The sequence below is a fragment of the Hemitrygon akajei genome, chromosome 22 (genome assembly GCF_048418815.1).
Source record: "Hemitrygon akajei chromosome 22, sHemAka1.3, whole genome shotgun sequence".
Classification (NCBI taxonomy): Eukaryota; Metazoa; Chordata; class Chondrichthyes; order Myliobatiformes; family Dasyatidae; genus Hemitrygon; species Hemitrygon akajei.
The window spans coordinates 62,134,674-62,157,722 of NC_133145.1; the positions used below are offsets into that span (position 1 = coordinate 62,134,674).

Sequence of the window (23,049 nt, forward strand, 5' to 3'; positions counted from 1 at the left end):
CACTGCTGCCATCAGGTAGAAGGTACAGGGGCCTCAGGACTCGCACCATCAGGTTCAAGAACAGTTACTACCCATCAACCATCAGGCTCCTGAACATAAAGGGGATAATTACATTCATTCTATTTCTGGTGTTCCCACAATCGATGGTCTCACTTTAAGGATTCTGTTATCTTGTTATTTCATGCTCCTTATTTATTGCTATTTATTTATATCTGCATTCACACAGTTTGTTGTCCATTGATCCTGTTTACAGTTACTGTTCTAACGATTTGCTGAGTGTGCCCACAGAGAAAGAATCTCAGGGGTTGTATGTGGTGACATGTATGTACCCCAATAATAAATGGAACTCTGATTCTCGATTCTCTGACTATAGGAAACATCCTCTCCACACCTACTCTATCTGAGGGTTGACAGGCATCATAATCAAAAAACTCACTCACTCCAGACATTCTCCTTTCTCCCAACTCCCATCGGGCAGAAAATACAAAAGCTGATAGCACGTACCGGCAGGCTTAAGGCAGCTTCTACCCTGTTGATATGACAATATTGAACATCCCTCTAATATGATAAGATAGAGTCTTGACCTCAGTCTACCTCATGATGGCCTTGCACCTCACTGTTCACCTGCACTGCACTTTCTCTGTAACTCTTAGCACTTTATTCGGTGTTGTTACTGTTTTACCTTGTACTACCTCAACGGGGAGGAGGTCTGGCCCCTGCACATGTAGCACGCAGTCCCACCAGTGTGTGGTCATGCCCTGGTACTCGTGAACCAGATCCCCAGTAACAGGTAAATGACCCCACTGCCTTGTGGACAGCCTCGGGAGAGGTGAAGGCTACGGGAGTAGACCCAGAAAGCAAATCCGGAGTGGAGCCCCCAAGACAGCTGGACGTCGTTGAATATCCCTTCGGCAGCTCCTGCTTCATAAGCTTTCCTTTGGACTACACTGGTGAGGCCGAGAGAGGGATTTTGACAGCTGGGCATCTCAGGATGTCCATACCTTCTGCCCAGGCTTGTGATGACAATGATCACCCATCGTCCTTCGAGACAGACGAATGCCAACCACCTCAATGCACTGGGTAATGAATTGATCTGTATGGACTGCATGCAAGGCAAATTTTTTCACTGTATCTTGGTACTTGTGACAATAATTTACCCACCTGTTCTGAAGGTAGGATTGGACATAGACTAGATGGTGCTCCAGAACGCAAGATTCAAGATTCACAATTCTTTATCATACGTCCATCAAAACGTACAGTGAAATGCGTTGTTTGCATTAACAACTGACACACCTACAGGCATGCTGAGGACAGCATGCAAGCGTCACTACACATTCCTAAGATTTAAGACTCTGGCATGTCCTCAAATTCCCCCAAATCCCTGTCCCTAAAACCATAACTTGACCCCTAACTCCCCTCTCTGCCCCCAAAGTCATCCTTAAAAATCCCAAAAACACAATTAAAACTGAGTTATGGCCTCAATGGACACAAGAACCAGCACATTCAGGAAAGGAAGCGCCCTGATGAAGGGTCTCAGCTTGAAACATTGACTGTTTCTTCCAATCCATAGATGCTTCCTGACCTGTTGAGTTCCACCAGCATTGTGTGCGCGCGCATGCGTGTACGTGTGTGTGTGTGCGCGTGTGTGTGTGTGCGTGCGTGCGTGCGTGTGTGTGTGTGTGTGTACGTGCTTTGCTCTGGATTTCCAGCGTTTTAAAATATTATTTATTGAGATACATTGCAGTATAGGCTCTTCTGGCCTTTCGAGCCATGCCACTCAACAATGCCCAAATTTAATCCTAGCCTAATCACAATTTACAACGACCAATTAACCTACCAATCGTCTTTGGACCGTGGGAGGAAACTGGAACACCCAGGGGAAACCCACATGGTAATGGGGAGAATATATAAACTCCTTACAGGCAGCAGTGCGAATTGAACCTGGGTCGCTGGTACTGTAAAGTATTGTGTGAATCACTACACCACCGCGCCAACATCATCTGCATCTGCAGAATCTCTTGTGTTTATAATGTGCAAACTCCCCAAGAATCCAGGCTCAATGGCAACATTTAAGAGAAGTTTGAATTCATACATGGATGGGAAGGGTACGAAGGGCGATGATCCAGATGCAGGTCGATGGGAGTAGGCACAGTCGTAGTTTAGCATGGACTAGATGGGCCAAAGATGCATTTCTGTGCTGCAGTGATCTCTAACTCTGTGCACCCAGAACCAGAACCAGACCCTGCATCACAGGAACACCGGAAAAGAAAAGTAACTTACCTTTAATTTAAAATTTTCCAGGATCTGCCGGAGGTGGAATGGGTTTCCACTCTCAAAGCCATTTAAAAAAGAAGGAATCCAGTCTTCACAGAATTTGTTGCTCACTGCAAGAGAAACGAATAAGCCGATGAGAACAGGGAACACCCACTGCATAATGGCAAAAACATTTTACAAAGCAGCTGGTTCTCTGACCACTACTGACTGAGTAAAGTCAAATATGTCCTATGAGGATATGTTGAGCGGTGACTTGTTAGAAGTGTACAAGATGATAACAGGCACACATAGAGTGGATAGCCAACAACATATTAATGCTTGGCTGAGAGACTGGTGTAGGGGGCAGGGCTTCAGGTATCTCTTCTGGGGAGGTATGACCTGTACAAAAAGGACGGGTTACACCTGAACCCAAACCGGACCAATATCCTAGCAGGCAGGCTTAACAGAGCTGTTAGGGAGGGTTTAAACTAATTTGGCAGGGAGATGGGAACCCGAGTGATAGGGCTGAGGAAGAGGAAAACAGAAATAATTCAAAGATAGTGTCCAACAGAGATGACAAAAAGGACAGGCAGGAGATGAGGCATAGTCACAGCCATGGAATGAGTTACAGGGCAATAGAGGCGTAGTGCAGTTAAAACAGAAAGCAACAAACTGAGAGTGTTGTATTTGAATGCACACAACATAAGAAATAAAATGGACGATCTTGAAATTCAGCTACAGATGGGCAAATATGACGTTGTGGCCATCACTGAAACTTGGCTAAAGGATGCCAGCCATTGGGAGTTGAATGTCCAAAGACATATGGTGTATCGAAAAGATTGGTTAGTAGGCAGAGAGGGTAGTGTGGCCTTGTGTATAAGAAATAATATTAAATCATTGGAAAGAGATGACACAGGATAGGTGTAGAGTCTCTACGGGTTGAATTAAGAAATGGCAAGGGTAAAAGGACCCTAATGGCAGTTGTTAACAGGCCTCCAAACAGTAGTCAGGATGTGAATTACAAATTACAACAGGAGATAGTAGTCGGGATGTGAATTACAAATTACAACAGGAGATAGAAAAGGCATGTCAGAAGAGCAATGTCATGATAATCATTGGGGATTTTAACATGAAAGTGGATTGGGAAAACCAGGCCAGTACTGGACCTCAAGAGAGAGAATTTGTAGAATGTCTAAGAGATGGCTTTTTAGACCAGCTTGTTGTTGAGCTCACTAGGGGATCGGCTGTGCTGGATTGGGTGTTGTGCAATGATCTGGAGGTGATAAGAGAACTTAAGGTTAAAGAACCCTTGGAGAACAGTGCTCACAATATGATTGAGTTCACTTTGAGATTTGAGAAGGAGAAACTAAATTCCAATGTATCAGTATTTCAGTGGAATAAAGGAAATTACAATGGCATGAGAGGGGAACTGGCCAAGGTTGACTGGAAAGGGACAGTGAAAATTATGACTTGAGAAGGTGCTCAGGAAGCTTAATGGTTTGAGGGTGGATAAATCACTGGACCTGATGGAATACATCCTCAGGTTCTGAAGGAAGTAGCTGGAGAAATTGCGGAGGCATTAACAATGATCTTTCAAGAATCGCTAGATTGTGGCATTGTACTGGATGACTGGAAAATTGCAAATGTTACTCCACTATTTAAGAAGGGTGGGAGGCAGCAGAAAGGAAACTATAGACCTGTTAGCCTGACATCAGTGGTTGGGAAGTTGCTGGAATCGATTGCTAGGGATGAGTTTACGGAATACCTGGAGGCACATGACAAGATAGGCCAAAGCCAGCATGGTTTCCTGAAAGGAAAATCCTGCCTGACAAACCTACTGCAATTTTTTGATGAAATTACAAGCAGAGTAGAGAAAGGAGATGCAGTAGATGTAGTGTACTTGGATTTTCAGAAGGCCTTTGACAAGGTGCCGCACATGAAGCTGCTTAGCAAGATAAAATCCCATGGAATTACAGGGAAGTTACTAGCATGGTGGAGCATTGGCTGATTGGCAGAAAGCAGAGAGTGGGAATAAAGGGATCCTATTCTGGCTGGCTGCTGGTTACCAGTGGAGTTCCACAGGGGTCAGTGTTGGGACCGCTGCTTTTTACGATGTACGTCAATGATTTGGACTATGGGATTAATGGATTTGTGGCTAAATTTGCCGATGATACAAAGATAGGTGAAGGAACAGGTAGTGTTGAGGAAACAGAGAGCCTGCAGAGAGACTTAGATAGTTTAGAGGAATGGGCAAAGAAGTGGCAAATGAAATACAATGTTGGAAAGTGTAATAGTCTGGCCGTTTATTTCTTCCACCAAAGTGTACGGTCATACACTTTGGTGGAAGAAATAAACGGCCAGACTATTATTTAGATGGGGAGAGAATTCAAAATGCGGAGATGCAAAGGGACTTGGGAGTCCTTGTGCAGGACACCCAAAAGGTTAACCTGCAGTCTGAGTCGGTGGTGAAGAAAGCGAATGCAATGTTGGCATTCATTTCTAAAGGTACAGAATATAACAGCAAGGATGTGATGTTGAGGCTCTATAAGGCACTCGTGAGACCACACTTGGAGTATTGTGTGCAGTTTTGGGCTCCTTATTTTAGCAAGGATATACTGACATTGGAGAGGGTTCAGAGAAGATTCACGAGGATGTTTCCAGGAGTGAAAGGGTTACTGTATGAGGAGCATCTGGCAGCTCTTGGCTATATTCCCTGGAGTTCAGGAGAATGACGGAGAATCTCACAGGAACATTCCGGATGTTAAAAGGCCTGAACAGATTAGATATGGTAAAGTTATTTCCCGTGGTAGGGGAGTCTAGGACAAGAGGGTTACTTCAGGATTGAAGGATGTCCATTTAGAACAGAGATGTGGAGAAATTACTTTAGTCAGAGGGAGGTAAATCTGTGGAATTTTTTTGCTACAAGCAGCTTTGGAGGCCAAGTCACTGGGTATATTTAAGGCAGAGATAGATAGGTTCTTGATTAGCCAGGGCATCAAAGGGTATGGGGTGAAAGCAGGGGAGTGGGGATGACTGGAAGAATTGGATCAGTCCATGACTGAATGGTTGAACACACTCGATGGGCCAAATGGCCTACTTCTACTCCTATATATTATGGTCTTAACTTTTATAGAGGTGTACACGTTGAAGAGAGTGGGCAACCAGAGACTTTTTCTCAGGACAGAAATGGCGAATGCAAGAGGGCATAACTTTAAGGTGATTAAAGGAAAGTACAGGGAGGGGTATCAAAGGTAAGTCTACACAGAGAGTGTGGATGCAAGGAACACCCTGCCGGGAGTGGTGGTACAGGCAGATTACAGTCAGGGTATTTAGGAAAGTCTTAGATAGGCACATGGATGAAAAGAAAATGGAGGGCTAAGTAAGAGGGGAGGGTTAGATTGATCTTAGAGACAGTTAAAATGTCAGCACAACATCATGGGCCAAAGGGCCTGTACTGTGATGTAATGTTCTATGTTCTATGCAGGAGAAAAGATGAGCTTTGCTTGTTACATGTACATCAAAACATACAGTGAAATGTGTCATTTGTGTCCAATCAAATCAGTGAGGATTGTACTTGGAGCAGCCTAGAAGTGTCACCACACTTCTGACACCAACATCATACGCCCAGCACTCACAAACCCTAACCTGTACACCTTTGGAATGTGGGAGGAAACCAGAGCACCCAGAGGAAACCCATGCGTCATGGGGAGAACATAGAAACTCCTCTCAGACAACTGCAGGAATCATTGGCGCTGTAAGGCGATTGCCCTATCCACCTCTCAGTAGTACTTGCTGTTTCATTACAACGCCAGCATCTGACCAGCAATTGCTGCACAACGGCGTAAGGCGAGCACAGGATTCCCACGTAAAGGGGGTTTGCCCGGAGTGACGAGTGGCTTTGACGGGCTCCTACCTGCATTTTCGAAAGAAGGAGTCAGTCCACTGCAGTCTACAACAATGACTTTCTGCTGCTCCTCTGCCGCCGCCTTACACAGGGAAGCCAAGGTGTCCTCTTGCAACAAACCCTGAAGGCTGGCAGCACAGAGAAACCTGACAACAAAACAACATTCGCTGTTACTAATAACGTAACTGCTCACACACGCTCAGTTTTCTGCAATTCCTTTTAACTACCAATGGTCGGATAAATGATCTAACGTGATGGAGTAAGGTTACTCACTCCTCGAACCTTTCTCCGCACCAGCAGCCACATAGAAGGGGAGGAGTGCTCGATGTCTCTGGGTCTGTACTCACTGGAGTTTAGAAGAATGAGAGGGAATCTCATTGAAACCTATTGAAAGGTAGAGTGGATGTTGAGAGGATGCTTCCAATAGTGGGAGAGTCTTAAGATCAAGGGCCACAGCCTCAGTAGGACATCCCTTTAGAACAGAGATGAGGAGGTATTTCTTTAGCCAGAGGGTGGTGAATCTGTGGAATTTGTTGCTACAGACAGCTGCGGAAGCCAAATCATTGGGTATATTTAAAGCGGAAGTTGATAGGTTCTTGATTAGCAAGGGCATTAAAGGTTACAGGGAGAAGGCTGGAGAACGGGGTTGAAAGGGATAATAAGTCAGTCATGACTGAATTGTGAAGCAGACTTGATGGGCCAAATGGCCTAATTCTGCCCCTATGTCTTATGATCTCACTTGGACAGGTTGGGAGAATGGGCAAAGAAGTGGCTACTGGAAAACAGCGTAGGAAAGTGTGGGCTAATGTATTTTGGTAAACAGAGTAAAGCTGTAATCTGTTCTCTAAATGGGGAAAGAATTCAGAAATTTGAGGTACAAAGGGACTTGGGAGTCTTTGTGCAGGATTCCCTAAGCTTACTTGCAGGTTATTCAGCAATAAGGAAGGCAAATGTTTTGTTGGTATTTATTTTGAGAGGACCACAATATAAAAACTGAGGCTTTATTAGACATTGGCCAGACTACAGTTGGAGTATTGTGAGCAGTTTTGGGCCCATATTTATTTACTTACGTATCTGTTGACATACAGTGCGGAATAGACCTTTCAAACCATGCCGCCCAGTAACCCCGTTTAACCCTAGCCTAATCACAGGACAATTTACAATGACTAATTGACCTACCAGTCTTTGGACTGTGGGAGGAAACCCACACCAGGGAGAACATACAAACTCCATACAGGAACCTACGGGAATTGAACCCAGGTCGTTGGTACTGTAAAGCACTGTGCTAACCACTACGCTACCGTGCTACCCCAAGGAAGGATGTGCTGGCATTGGAGAGGGTCCAGAGGAGGTTCACAAAAATGATGCCAGGAATGAAAGGCTTAACGTTTGAGGAGCGTTTTATATTTCTGGGTCTGGATTCATGGACTTCAGAAAGGTGAGGGTTCACCACTTCCCACATCCATCACTTCTGCTGGAAGCTCATCCACACTTGCACCACCCTCTTGAGTGAAGTTCCCCCTCAGGTTCCCCTTAAACATTTCACCTAATTAAACATTTAAACATTGGAAAAAAAAAGTTGAATTTCCCCATGGGGATGAATAAAGTATCTATCTATCTATCTATCTACCTTTCACCCTAAACCCGCCAGACACCGAAAGGCCTGGACAGAGTGGATGTGGACAGGATGCCTCCATAAATAGGGATTACCCTTTAGAAATGAGATGAGGAAGAATTTCTTCAGCCAGAGAGTACTGAATCCATGGAATTTGTTAACACAGAGGAGAGTGGAAGCCTTGTCACTGGGTCTCACTATTGAATGGCGGAGCAGTCTCGATGGGCCAGATGGGGGTAATAAGAACATCTTACGGTCTATAATCTTACTCCACTTTTCAACTCTTGGTTTGTGGCCCTGCAAGATACACCACACATTTCCAAATCCTTTTAAGTGCAGCACACTCTGGATCTCTGGTATTATGCTTTCCTGAAAATTCCTCTAATGCTTCAACTAATTATCTCTAATCCCTGTTAACGGAATCAGGCAGAAAAGGATGGATCTGTTCGAGCCACTGAATGTAATACACCTCAAATTTCCAACCAGCCTTCCAATTCCAAGGCCAGCCTCTCCTTCCTAATGTCCTCTCCAACTAATCATCTACCAACATCTTTGGCTCAGTTTTGTCCAGTTCCATTCCTGTGAAATATTCAGAGCATTACAACACAGAAACACCCTTTGATGCCACCCTAGTCCATGCCAAACTGTTATTCTGCCTAGTCCCATCAACCCACACCTGGACCACAGGCCTCCATACCCCTCCCATCCATGTACTTATCCAAACTTCTCTTAAATGTTGCAATCGAACCCTTAAGCACCACTTCTGATGGCAGCTCGTTCCACTCTTGCACCACCCTCTGAATGAAGAAGTTCCCACATCAGGTTACCCAGTCCTGATGAAGGGTCTTGGCCCAAAACGTCGACTGTTTACTCTTTTCCAGAGAAGCTGCCTGGCTTGCTGAGTTCCTCCAGCATTTTGTGTGTGTTGCTGGGATTTCCAGCATCAGCAGATATTCTGTTTGTGATTGGACCCCTTGAATATTTCACCTTTCACCCTTAACCCATGACCTCCAGTTGTAGTCTCACCCAACTTCAGTGGAAAAAGCCTGCTTGTATTTACCCTGTCTATACCATTCATAATAATGTATATCTCTATCAAATCTCCCTTCAGTCTCCTACACTCCAGGGAATAACATCCTAACCTATTCAACCTTTCCCTATAACTCAGGTCCTGCCAACATCTTTGTAAATTTTCTCTACCCTCTTTTTCAATATCTTTCCTTTAGGTCAGTGACAAGAAATTGGAAACTTCTTCTACTTGAACAAGAAGTTTATTTATTTAGAGGTACATACCAGAATAGGCTCTTGTGACCCTACAAGTGCACCACCTAGCAAGCACCGACAACCTTGGTTTAACCCTAACCTCATCTTAGGACAATTTACAATGAGCAATTCACCTACCATAGCATCGCAGAGCTGGTTGTGGGGGCGGAGAGGTGTTAGTGCAGAGACAGAGCACAAGAATACAGCTGTAGCAGAAGTTAAAAATCATCTGACATCCTGTTAAAGGAACACATTGAATACCAGGCATAACAGAGCTAGTTAACAGGTACAAAACTCAAATTACAATTCTGAGAAGGACTTACCTTTCAGCAGCCAGTTTTATGTCATTGTCAGTACTTTTCACTTCAACTGGAGTATTACTCAAAGCCTAAACAAATAACGACTGGATATTAGAGAGCAAAGTGACATGGGCTTCTTCACTGCTATTCTGAACGGTGCTAATTAAAATCACCAAGAAGAGGAAGGTTTCATTCCTAACTGTGTCAAGACGATGGGTCTGTTCCAGCCTTGGGGGACAGGATTCCTGCCATTCTGCCCTTGTATGAGGCATTGGAAGGGAAGAAAACCAGCCGCGATCATGTTTCAGGTTGGTGTCCAGTGGAGCCATACATTGTGGTTGCTCGGTGAGGTGAGAGACCAGGTCAAATCTACGGGTTTTCCATTTCAAAGTATAGACTAATTTCAGATTCATTTTCTTGCAGGCATTTACAGGAAAATAAAGACACACAAGAAAACATACAGAAACAGCATGTATAAACAAAAACTGACAGACAACCAATGTGCAAAAGACAAACTGTGCAAATCACAAATAATACTGGGAATATAAGTTATAAAGAGGATTTGAAAGTGAGTCTGTGGGTTAGAGCAGTAGTGAGTGAAGTTATCCACAGTGATTCAGGAGCCTGGTGGTATGGAACCTAAGGCTTCTGTACCTTCCGATAGCAGTAGTGCGTAGAGAGCACGACCTGGATTTTTTTTTTAATAATATTTTTTTAAGATTTGTACTTTTTAACAAACTCATGTATTTTTTGCAGTACGTGGTGGTTCATCCCCATTCACTGGCAGAAAGCGGTTTAGCAGCTAAACAAACAGTTTCTCATTTTTCATTGGCTAAGTATTAGCATATTACCCATGTGAGGTAATTGTTTTGATTATGTAGCCTAAACTATTTTATTCCTATCTAAGAAATTTCTTAACTTAGCTAAAAAAGTGATGGATTTTTCAGAGATGCTATCTTTATTCCTTTTCTCTTCACATCCATTCACTTCTCAGCATTGTTTCTCAGCTCTTTATTCAGTTTGAGTAGTATTTGTGTGTTCGTTTGTACTCTGAAATAAACTGAAATCTTAGAACTGAGACTGCCCATCATTCCTGACTCCTGGAAGAACCCCAAGGGTCAGAAAGTAAACAGAGATCCAACAGGTCCTTGATGATGGATGCTACTTTCTTGTCACAGCACTTGTGTTGTGAAGAGGTTCCCAAGTGGGCAGAGAGAAACAAAAGCCTAAAAGCACAAACCACCAGTCTCAAGGACAACTTCTCTCCCACGGTTATGAACAGACTCAGTGGACAATACCATGCACTCTTCACCTCACAATCTACATCATCATAAGAGCTCCGACATACATGAAAGAGCAGGCTCTATAAGGCATTGGTCAGACTGCACTTGGAGTATTGTGAGCAGTTTTGGGCTGTCACTGAAGAGAGTCCAGAGGAGGTTAGTGAGAACGATTCCAGAAATGAACGGGGTAATGTACGAGGACGCGGAGTGTTTGACGGCTCTGGGCCTGTACTTGGAGGGGTTCAGAAGAATGAGGGGGGTGGGGAGATTTCATTGAAACCTATGAGATATTAAAAGGCCTGGATAGAGTTGATGCGCAGAGGATATTTGCTATAGTGGGGGAGTCTAGTTACAGACTCAGAATAGAGGGGCATCCATCTAGAACAGAGATGAGCAGGGATTTTTTTTTTTAGCCAGAGGGTGGTGAATCTGTGGAATTCATTGCCACAGATAGCTGTGGAGGCCAAGTCATTGGGTATATTTAAAGTGGAGGTTAATAGGTTCTTGATTATTCTGGGTGTCAAAGATTACAGGGAGAAAGCAGGAGAATGGGGTTAAGAGAGGTAATGAACCAGCCATTATGGAATGGTGGAGCAGTCTTGATGGGTCAAATGGCCTAATTCTGTTCCTATGTTTTATGGTCTTAGTATAACCTTGCATCTTATTGTCTACCAGCACTGCACTTTCTCTGTAACTGTAAAACTTTATTCTGCATTCTGTTATTGTTTTATCTTGTACAATGTCAACATACTGATGTGATACAATAATCTCCATGGATGGCATATAAAACAAAGATTTTCAATGCACCTCAGTGCATGTGACAATAAACCAATTTACCTCTGAAAGAGAGCTGGAAGAAGGTTGAGACAATGAATCTATTAATGGTTGGGACAGATTTTTGGTTGATGGGAGAATCAAAGGTTATGGGGAACAAGCAAAGTAGAAACAAGGCCAAGATTAGATCAGCCCCAATGTTATTGGATATGAAGCAGCCCTGGCAGGTTCCACACCACACACTTTTCCTGCTCTAATTTATTATATTCCTGTGCAGTTATGATCCAGGTTGAGTTAGTTGGAACTGCAGTGAAGATGCCCAAGGGATGAGGGTAGGATTCCCATCACAATCCAGACAACCCCTCGGCAGAATGTGCTTGGATCAGTCACTGACCTGACTGAAACGTCAAGAGCTACAAAGACCACATTAACAAGTCTCAAGTGAGGAGGAAGACAGGGAAAAGAAAAGCCCACCTCTCATCATTTTTAATAGAGCACAGAACAGTACGGGCCCTTTAGCCCACAATGGTGTGCTGAAAATTGTTACAGAACCAGCAATGTTTCTCCTTCTACATCTGAGTGTGATGGTATTCCTGAGTCTCCACCCGGGACTTGCATGGCTGACAGTCGTGAAAACCGAGAGGAAGCTACTGACACGATGAAGCCCTGAACACCCCCAGAGATGGAGGACCTCCATTGCTGCCCTAAATACCAGTCAAGCAGCAGACAGCGGCAGAAGATCAATCTAACTCTTCCCTCCCACACAGCCCTCCATTTTTCTATCATCCATGTGCTTATCTTAGAGTCTCTTAAATGTTCCTAATTTATCTGCCTCTTCCACCACCCCTGGCAGCACGTTCCCCAAGCCCACCACTCGCTGTGTAAAAAAAACTACCCTGTACTTTCCTCCAATCACTTTAGAATTGCACTCCCTTGTATTAGCCATTTTCTCCCTGGGAAAAAGTTTCTGGCTGTCCACTATATTGTTGCCTATCGTCTTGTATACCTCCATCAAGTCACCTCTCAACCTCCATTGCCCCAAAGAAAAAAGCCCTCACTCGCTCAACCTATTCTCATAAGAAATGCTCTCTAATCCAGGCAGCATCCTGGTAAATCTCCTCTGCACCCTCTCTAAAGCTTCCATACCCTTCCTGTAATGTGACACCCAGAATTAAACACAATATTCCAAGCGTGGTCTAACCAGGGTTTTAATAAGTTGTAACATTACTTCATTGCTCTTGATCAACTCAATCCCCCATCCATGAAGGCCAACACACTATTCACCTTCTTAACCACCCTATCAACTCACCCTGCAGCTTCGAAGGATCTATGTGCTTGGATCTCAAGATCCTTCTGTTCATCTGCACCGAAAAGAATCCTGCCATTAACCCCGTATTCTGCCTTCAGGTGTATAATGCAAGAACAATTATAATGCTGTTGCTTTATAAGACACTGGTCAGACTGCACTTGGTGTTTCGTGAGTAGTTTTGGGATAAGACATTAGTCAGACTGCATGAAGTATTGAGAGTAGTTTTGGGATGGCATTGGAAAAGATCCAGAAGATGTCCACGAGAATTATCCTGGGAATGAAAGGGTTAATGTATGGGAAGCATTTGGGGGGGGGGGGGAATCATTGAAACATATTATTAAAAAGCCTAGATAGAGTTGATGTGAAGATGTTTCCTACAGTGGAGGAGAATAGGACTAGAAGGTGCAACTTCAAAATAAAACAGAAATGAGGATGGATTTCTTTAGCCAGAGGGTGATATAGGTGTGAATTCATTGCCACAGAGGGTTGTGGAGGTCAAAACATTGAGTATATTTAAAGCAGATGGTAATAGGTTCTTGATTAGTAAGGACGTTTAAGGTTATAGGGAGAAGGCAGGAGAATAGGGTTGAATGTGAAAATAAATCAGCTGTGATGGAATGACAGAGCAGGATCAATGGGCCAAATGGCCTGATTCTTATGACCTTACGCACATCGTTAACACCACCACCCGAGTTTTCTAGAGGAATACTCACAGCCCAGAGCAGAATTGCGAGCCGGTCCTGGAAGAGCTGCACCACCCTCTGAATGTAGAGCACAGCATTGCTGTACCAGCTGCTCAGGTACGGTCGGATGTTCAGCTCCACTGCATCAGCCTGAGGAACAGAAGGGCAAGGAGTGACTCCGGGCAGGTTTAATCTGATCAGCAGTAAACCTTAGGGTGACTGGGTGCAGATATGTCTCTACCAATAAAGGTGCGAGGTGTTTGTTCCCTCCGCAAGCCTGTAGGTCACCCTTGGGCAAGGTGTAGCACCTGCTTGTCCCCCCACCCCGATCAGGATCATGTGAAACCATAGGAGGAGGTGCTGGATGGTCATATGAGCAGCCGGTGCATATCACAAGTCCACTGATGCCAGGCAGACAATCTCTGAAGAGTAGTGATTACGGCTGGGGTCACCCGTCTTGTAAAGACACTGCCCAGAAGAAGGCAATGGCAAACCACTTCTGTAGAAAAACTTGCCACAATCAATAATGGTCATGGAAAGACCATGGTCGGCAACGTCATATGATGATGTTGATGTGGATGAGCAAACCCTAAAGGATGGGGCTTCATTATACACTCTGAATGTAGATAACACCAACCAGGATCAGGGCACAATATCATAGGCACTAGCAATCAGGGCTCAATTCTCTCTGCTGTCTGTAAGGAGTTTGTACGTTCTCCCCGTGATCGCACGGGTTTCCTCCAGGTGCTCCGGTTTCTTCCTACAGTCCAAAGACGTACCGGTTAGGGTTAGTGAGTTGCAGACATGCTCTGCTGGGCTGCCCTCAGCACAATCCTCGTACTATGTTGGTTCGTGATGCAAATGACACATTTCACTGTATGTTTTGATGTACATGTGACAAGCAAAGCTAATCTTTTAAAAATTCTTCATCTATATAGGATCCAATAGGTTTTAAGAAATATTTTAAGATAAGGGTAAAGGGCAATGGGGAGACGGAGAGGTTTAGGGAGAGAATTCCACCACTTCAGGTGCAGAATGGATATTTGCCAAAGGTAAAGCAATGGAATTTGGGATGGTGAAGAGGGAAAACCTGGAAGGAGGAATGAGGCTATGAAGAGATTGTAAAAGGGTGGAAACATGACAACAAAACAACATCAAAACACTTTAATTACACAAATAGCAGCTCATATTAATTTTCCTCACCCTTTAAAAAAGCAGTGGTGAAATTTCATGCGCTCTCTGAAGTTCAATTCCAAAGTGATAAAGAGAAACAGCATGGGCGGTGCGGTAGCATAGGGGTGGAACAGTAGCATAGTGGCTAGTGTAATGCTTTTTACAGAGCCAGTGTTTGGGGTTCAATTCCACTGCTGTCTGTAAGGAGTCTGTACATTCGCCCTGTGACCACATGGGTTTCCTCCCACATTTCAAAGAGTTGCACATTAGGGTTAGCAAGTTATGGGCATACTATGCCGGTGCATCCTCGGAGTGTGTTGGTCGTTGATGAAACAAATGATTTTGCCCACGTTGTAGTGTTTCGATGTACATGTGATAAATAAAGCTAATGTTTAAATCTTATCTTTAAGAACATTTCCCAGATCTTTTGGGAGCAACAGTGGGTGGCAGGTTTAGGGTTCCAACTGTATGAGATGTTAAAACTGAGTGGATACAACAACGGTCCTTAAAACCCCAGTGAGACCACCGTCCACACTTTGGATGGGTCAAGTTGCAAAAGGTCACACGGCAGGTTTACCAGGATAGTTGCCCTATACAAAGGAGTAGAAATCAGCAAAAGCTGGAGAAATGGGAACATTCCCATTAGAACAACAGGACAGCAAGAGCATTTTGATGGAGGCATTTAAAATTACTTAGAGATAGGATACAGCCAATGGGACCAAATTGTTTCTATGACTGACAGAGCTTAACACAAGATTAACTGTAGGACAGCCAGGACAAGGTCAGGAGTACTTCAGGGTTGAAAGGTTGTACATTCCAGATAAGGGGCATGTCAATATTTAACATTGGTGGATGGACTTTGAAGGAGATAGCAGAGCAAGTATGGCAAATAATTACCGACAAGGACTGCTTGGGCTTTCAATGTAAACAGAAAAATCCCTTACCTCAGCATACAAGAAAGACTGCAACCCTTGTGCGTATTTATCCAACTCGATTCTGAACGTATAGTCTTGCTAAGTAAATAAATGCTGGCAGCACAATAAGATAACTGCAATTTCCATTGGTATAGAATCTGACTTCCATTTTGCCTCCCTCCCAGTCCCCTTGCGGATAAGGCACAAATCCAAGGGCAGAGTACGGTCTCCCAAAACCACCCTGCAAGTTCAGGAGGCTGAAGAACAAGGAATCCAGTGGAGAGGACAGTGGACCGTGGAAGAAAGAGTAGGAGGGGAAAATAGAGGAAGGACACGGACAGTGACAAGGGGTGGGAAGGAAACCAGAATTAAAAATGGAAAAAGAGAGAAGTGGGGAGGAGGGAGAAATCACCTAAATTTGGAGAAATCGATGTTCATGACTTCAGGTTGGAGGCTACTCAGACAGAATATGAGACAATACTCCTCCATTCTAAGTTTGGCAGTAGAGGGGACCATGAACTTGCCCACCATTCACGTAGGTTTAGGGTAAGGGGTTTAGAGTTGATTAAAGGAGGGATTATTTCAATGTGAAAGTGGTTGGAATCTAGAATGCACTTGAATGGAAAGTTACGTTCCAAGTGATGGTAGACGGGATTTGTAGAGATACACTTTGCGGTCAGTGTGGAGTGGTGGCCTGACAGATGCATTCTGTGCCATTAGATTCTAACCTTGGAGTGGACGGGCTGCAGTGCAGAAGACATATATTTCGTGGCCACGTCATTAAGTGCAGGAGGTATCTAATTGAGTGGCCACTGACTGTAGGTTAACTGGCTGCTTTAAGTTGCCGCTTGTGGGCAAGTGAACAGTAAAATCTGGGGTTATGGGGGAGTTGATGGGGATGTGGGGAGTGTAAAATGAGATCAGTGTAAATGAATGCATGATGGGCGGTGGGCTGTTTTGTGACTCCCTGAAAGAGATGTAAAAGGTGCTACAAAAATGTCCATTCCATTCGTCCTCGCCACTAATCTCCCTCCCGGCACTTATCTCTGCAAGTGGCCAAACTGCGACACCTCCTCCCCTGCCTCCTTTCAGTGCCCCAAACAGTCCTTCCAGGTGAGGTAACACTTCACCTGCTCATCTACTGGCATCATCTATTGTGCCCAGTGCTCCCAATACGGCCTCCTCTAAATTGGTCGTAAATCGGGAGATCGCTTCATCAAGCATCTGTGCTCCATATGCCAAAAGAGGAAGTTCCCAATGGCCAAACATTTTAATTCCCATTCCCATTCCCATTCCCTTTCTGACATGTCAGTCCACGGCCTCCTCTTGTGCTAAGATGAGGCTACCCTAAGGGTGGGAGGAGCAACACCTTATATTCCGTCTGGGTAGCTCCATCTTAATGGCATGAATATTGATTTCTCCTTTCAGTGAAAAAAATGTTTCCCTCCCCCTCCCCTCTATTCTCCACTCTGACTTCTTCCCTCTTCTCACCTGCCTATCACCTCCTCCTGGGTCCCCTCCTCCTATGGTCCACTCTCCTCTCCTATAAGATTCCTTCCTCTCCAGCCCTTTACCTTTCCCACCCACCTGGTTTCACCCATCACCTTCCAGCAATCCTCCTCCCCCCCACAACATTCTCTTTTTTTATTCTGGCATCTTCCCCCTTCTTAAAGTAGGGCCTTGCCCCGAAATGTCAACATATTTTCTTTTTCATAGACACTGCCTGACCTGCTGAGTTCCTCCAGCATTTTGTGTGTATTACATTGAATTTCCAGCAACTGCAGACCTTCTTTATAAAAATGAAATTGACCCCACCTTTTATCCATTTTCCTTTCACCTCTGCAGAAAGGCTGAGTGGTTAGCTCTGCCTATTCACTGGCATTGTGCAGCATATTCCTGCAGCGTCACCCCTTCTCTCTGCTATCATCAAGGAGGAGGTACAGGAGCTTGAAGACACACATTCAACATTTCAGGAACAGTTTCTTTCTTTCTGCCATCAGATTTCTTAAAGGATAGTGACCCCATGAATATTATCTCACTATTTTTTCACTTTTTTGTACTACTTATTTAATTTAGATTTTTTAAAAATATATACAGTGGATTCCAATTAATTGGGACACATCAGGACCAGTTCATTTTGGCTCAATTAAGCAGCTGTCCCAATTAGCTGGTTTCATGGAAACAGTTAAAAAAAAGACTGAGTGACAAATGTATTTAAATGAAATACAGAACAATTTAGAACACCATCAACACTACTGCAGTACTATAAAACTGTGTATTAGTTCCTAATACTTAAAGATGGAGGAATTCATTCATGTTGTGTTCTTTTAATTGTATATGAACAAAATTCAGTGCAGACAATGGACTGCCTTCATACAATGTGGTTGATGACTGTATACTCCAAATCTTCATTTTCATTGTAACGTTCAAGACAAATGACGATACCTCCAAACTCTTTGTGGTTTCTAACTTGTTGAAATAGAGAAATCGTTTCATTTTCACTCCCAGCCGTTCCTGATACCTCCAACCCTGAATGCTTGAAACTGCAGTGAGCCAAACAGTTCTGAATTGTCTTACTGCTTATTTCTAGCCAACTATCAGTGACTAAAATCGCCACTTCTTGAAGACTAACACACGTAACTGGCGTTATTTAAAACTGTTCAAAGCACAATGTAGTGTCTAACAGGCACGTAGGTGCACTTGACTAACACTAGTTAGAAGCTACTCGGCTACAGTCTGCTACCCCAATTAAATGGTCTAGTGTCCCAAATAAATAAAAGGAATCTGGCTTTTTTCTCAACTTAGTTTTGTTCCAAATAAATGGCTGCCCCAATTAACCGATGGCCCAATTAACTGGAATCCACTGTATACATTTCTCATTGTAATTTAGTTTTTTATTATTTATTGCATTGTACTGCTGCTGCAATATCACATATTTCACAATGCATGCCGGTGATATTAAACTTGATTCCAATTCTGATTCTGATACTCACACACATACACATACACAAAGGCATCCAGCAGTATTTGTTCAAAATCACATTTGATATCACCAGCATATGTTGTGAAATTTGTTGTTTTGCAATAGCAGTACAATACATAATTTTAAAAATCTATACATTACAATATACATAAAAATTAAGTATTGCTAAAAGAGAGAAAAAAAAGTGAGGTGGTGTTCATGGGTTCATTGTCCGTTCAGAAATCTGACGGCAGAAGGAAAGAAGCTATTCCTGAAACGTTGAGTGTGTGTGTCTTCAGTCTCCTTAATGGTAGCAATGAGAAGAGGGCACCCCTGGGTGATGGGGCCCTTAATAATGGATGCCGTCTACTTGAGACATGGTTTTTTGGAAGGTGTCATGGTGGAGCTGGCTAAGTTAACAACTGTATTGTGTAGGTGAGTGAGCACTGGCCCCATCTTCTCCTTCACTGTGCCAAAGCATAGAGCCCCGTCCCCTACAGCTAACACATCCCAAACCAAGGACCCCTTGACCTTCAATGGCCATCGGATAAACCTGTCAGGAGTCTGTCCCACTGAAGGATATAGTTCAAGACTCTTCTCGGTACTTCCCAGAAAGCAGAGAATGTAATCAGTGACCACAGCTTTGGACTCCACTTTGTCATTTTCCACCCCTGCAGGCTGGTCCTGATGAAGGAGACAGTAGTAACAAGCCACAGACTGCTCGGCAATGCTGAAAACAAACACACATTAGTTTTGCACAGACACTAAGACGTACAGGCCAGGTAGTTAGTAAGTTGCAGGCTTGCTATATTGGTGTTGGAAGCATGGTGACACTTGCGGGCAGCCCCCAGCTCATCCTTGGACTGTGTTGGTCATTAACACAAACGACACATTTCACTGAATGTTTCGATGTACATGTGACAAATGAAGCTCATTTTATACAGCTGCATCACTAACATTATACACCTACCAGAGGCCACTCACTATCGCCAAGAGAAGTTCCAGAACTAAACTCTCTCCAACAACTGCAACACTTGTTCTGAAAATATTTTAGGGAGAGTTCAACATGACAAAAATCTCTGATCCTTGAAATCTGTTCTGTGATTCCATACATTTTCCCATAAGCATAGCGGCTTTACAGCGTCAGTGATCTAGATGCAATTCCCACTGCTGACTGTAAGGAGTTTCTATGTTCTCCCCATGACCATGTAGGTTTCCTGCAAGTGTTCTGGTTCATTAGAACACAGAACAGTCCAGCACAGGAACAGGCCCTTCAGCCCTCAATGTTGTGCCAAACCAACTAAATAAGTAATTAATTGGCCAGCGAAACTAATTGCTTCTGCCCATACAATCTTCCATTTTCCTCACATTCATGTACCTATTTAAACGTCTCTTAAAAGTCATTAATGTATCTGCCTCTATCAGCACCCTAGGAAGTGCATTCCATTCCACCACTTTCTAGGTAAAATACTTGGCCCTCACATCCTCTCCTTTGAAACTGCCCCCTTTTACCTTAAATGCCTGCCCTCAGGTATTAGACATTTCAACCCTTGGAAAAAGATACTGTCTGTCTACGCCCCTCATCATCTTGTAAACCTCTATCAGATCTCCCCTCAGCCTCTGTCGCTCCAGAGAAAACAACCCAGACTTGTTACAGCACGTGCCCTCTAATCCAGGCAGCATCCTGGCAGACATCTGCACCTACATCCTTCCTGCTATGGGGCAACCAGAACTGTATGCTACACTCCAGATACATTGATCTGAACCAGATAGTTACTTTTCAGCCTGCATCACCATATAGATTATTATGGCCTGTGTTACACTGGTGTTGCTGAGAGATTGATGAAATTAAATTAATATCTGAATTTTCATAAGTTTTAACAATGACTACTTTTAAAAACACAGTTTGCTGAGTGTCATTTTTAAGGTGCTCTGGGAATGTGTTGTACTTATGGAAATCTCCTTATAATTATAGCTCTTTGTGTACTTCTTACCTCAAATCCACTGCTACAATAGAGCCCATCCCAGCAAAAAATGCTCCTTTACTGAGCCGTTTTATCATGAATGTTCGGAGTTCTGTTTCAGCCAGGACAGGCAGGTTGGACGCCAATAAAGAGAGGCTGCAGGAAACAGAAAGGCCCAGAACAAAGGTGTCACACAAACTATAACCTTCAACAGACAAGCTTCTATAGATCTGTAGTGGAGAGTATATTAGACCATAAAGACCATAAGATATAGGAGCAGAATTAGGCAATTTGGCCCATTGAGTCTGCTCTGCCACTTCATCATGGCTGATCCATTTTTCCTCTCAGCCCCAATCTCCTGCTTACTTCCCCGTATCCCCTTCTGCCCTGACCAATCAAGAATCTATCATTCTCTGCCTTAATTTGTGATATGGTGCAACTCAAACTACCTGCGTCTCAATATCACCAAGACCAAGGAGATGGTGGTGGACTTTAGGAGATCTAGGCCTCATATGGAGCCAGTGATCATTAATGGAGAATGTGTGGAGCAGGTTAAGACCTACAAGTATCTGGGAGTACAGTTAGACAAGAAGCTAGACTGGACTGCCAACACAGATGCCTTGTGCAGGAAGGCACAGAGTCGACTGTACTTCCTAAGAAGGTTGGCAGAGGAAGTATTAAGAAGAGGGACGCCTCACGTCTTAATAAGCTGGTAAGGAAGGCGGGCTCTGTCGTGGGCAAAGTACTGGAGGGTTTAACATCGGTAGCTGAGCGAAGGGCGCTGAGTAGGCTACGGTCAATTATGGATAACTCTGAACATCCTCTACATAGCACCATCCAGAGACAGAGAAGCAGTTTCAGCGACAGGTTACTATCGATGCAATGCTCCTCAGACAGGATGAAGAGGTCAATACTCCCCAATGCCATTAGGCTTTACAATTCTACCGCCAGGACTTAAGAACTTTTTAAAAGCTATTATTAATGCTTTTTGAGATAGTGATTTAGATGTATATCATATTTTTTACTGAGTTAAGTATTGTATGTAATTAGTTTTGCCACAACAAGTGTATGGGACATTGGAAAAAAGTTGAATTTCCCCATGGGGATGAATAAAGTATCTATCTATCTATCTATCTATCTTAAATATACATAAAGACCTGGTCCCCACAGCTGCCCGTGGCAAAGAATTCCAGATTCACCACTCTCCAGCTAAAGGAATTTCTTCTCACCTCCATTCAAAAAGGACACCCCTCTATTCTGAGGTTGTACTTTCTGGTCTCAGACTCTCCCACCATAGGAAAGATCCTCTCCACATCCACTTAATCAAGGCCTTTCACCATTCCATAGGTTTCAATGAGGTCACCCCTCATTCTTCTGAATTCCAGCGAATACAGGCCCAGAGCCATCAAACACTCTTCATATGACAAGCCATTCAATCCTGGAATCATTTTCATGAACCTCCTTTGAACTCTCTCCAGTTTCAGCACATCCTTTCTAAGATAAGGGGCCCAAAATTGCTCACAATACTCCAAGTAAGGCCTCACCTGTGCTTTATAAAGTTTCAACATTACATCCTTGCTTTTCTATTCTAGTCCTCTTCAAATGAATACTAACATTGCCTTTGCCTTCCTCACCAGACTCTATCTGAAAATTAACCTTTAGGAAATCCTGCCCAAGCAGTCACAAATCCCTTTGTTCCTCAGTTTTTTGTATTTTCTCTCCATTTAGAAAATAGTTAACCCTTTCATTTCTCCAACCATATTGCATGACCATACAATTCCCAACACTGTATTCCATCTGCCATTTCTTTGGCCATTCTCCCAATCTGTCTAAGTCCTTCTGCAGCCTCTCTACTTCCCCAAACTACCTGCCCCTTCACCTACCTTCATACCATCTGCAAACTTTGCAACAGAGCCATCACTTGCATCATCCAAATCACTGACATATAATGTAAAAAGAATTGGTCTCAACATAGACCTCAGTAGAACATCACTAGTCACTCGGACCCAGCCAGAAAAGGCTCCGTTTATTCCCACTTTCCCTCCTGCCAATCAGCCACTGTTTTATCCATTCAAGCATCTTTCCTGCAATACCATGGGCTCATAACTTGTTAAGCAGCCTCATGTATGGCATCTTGACAAAGGCCTTCTGAAAATCCAAGTACACCATCAATCAATTCTCCTTTATCTATCCTGCTTGTTATTTCTTCAACGAATTCCAACAGATTTGTCAGGCAAGATATTCCCTTGAGGAAAGCATTCTGACTACGGCCTATTTTATCATGTGCCTCCATGAACCCAGACCTCACCCTTAATAATCAACTCCAGTATCTTCCCAACCACTCAGGTCAGACTAACAGGCCTACAGTTTCTTTTCTTCTGCTTCTCTGCCTTCTTGAAGAGTGGAGTGACATTTGCAATTTTCCAGTCTTCCGGAACCATTCCAGAATCTAGTGGTTTTTGAAAGATCATTACTAATGCCTCCACAATCTCTTCAGCCACCTCTTTCAGAACCTGGGGTGTGCACCATCTGGTCCGGGTGACTTAACTATCTTCAGACCTTTCAGTTTCCCAAGAACCTTCTCTCTAGTTATGGTATCTTCACACACTTCATGCCCCCTGACACCTGGAACTTCCACCACACCAATAGTGTC

General features: G+C 43.7%; 2 protein-coding genes across 2 annotated transcripts in view; one reads left to right on the forward strand and one right to left on the reverse strand.

Moving 5' to 3' along the window:
• The window catches only part of rhbdl3 (rhomboid, veinlet-like 3 (Drosophila)), a 56,134-nt gene extending 46,118 nt beyond the window's left edge, over positions 1-10,016 (forward strand). Inside the window, exon 10 of the mRNA XM_073026438.1 lies at positions 9,758-10,016. Within this exon, the coding sequence (XP_072882539.1) occupies positions 9,758-9,882 (125 nt within the window). The 3' untranslated portion in view covers positions 9,883-10,016. The remainder of the gene's footprint in view (positions 1-9,757) is intronic.
• The window catches only part of c22h17orf75 (chromosome 22 C17orf75 homolog), a 30,522-nt gene that overhangs the window by 2,240 nt on the left and 5,233 nt on the right, over positions 1-23,049 (reverse strand). The window contains exons 3-9 of the mRNA XM_073026431.1: positions 20,427-20,552; positions 19,016-19,162; positions 15,501-15,558; positions 13,414-13,533; positions 9,359-9,423; positions 6,167-6,303; positions 2,281-2,384 (exon numbers count right to left, since the gene is read on the reverse strand). Of these exons, the coding sequence (XP_072882532.1) occupies positions 2,281-2,384; positions 6,167-6,303; positions 9,359-9,423; positions 13,414-13,533; positions 15,501-15,558; positions 19,016-19,162; positions 20,427-20,552 (757 nt within the window). The remainder of the gene's footprint in view (positions 1-2,280; positions 2,385-6,166; positions 6,304-9,358; positions 9,424-13,413; positions 13,534-15,500; positions 15,559-19,015; positions 19,163-20,426; positions 20,553-23,049) is intronic.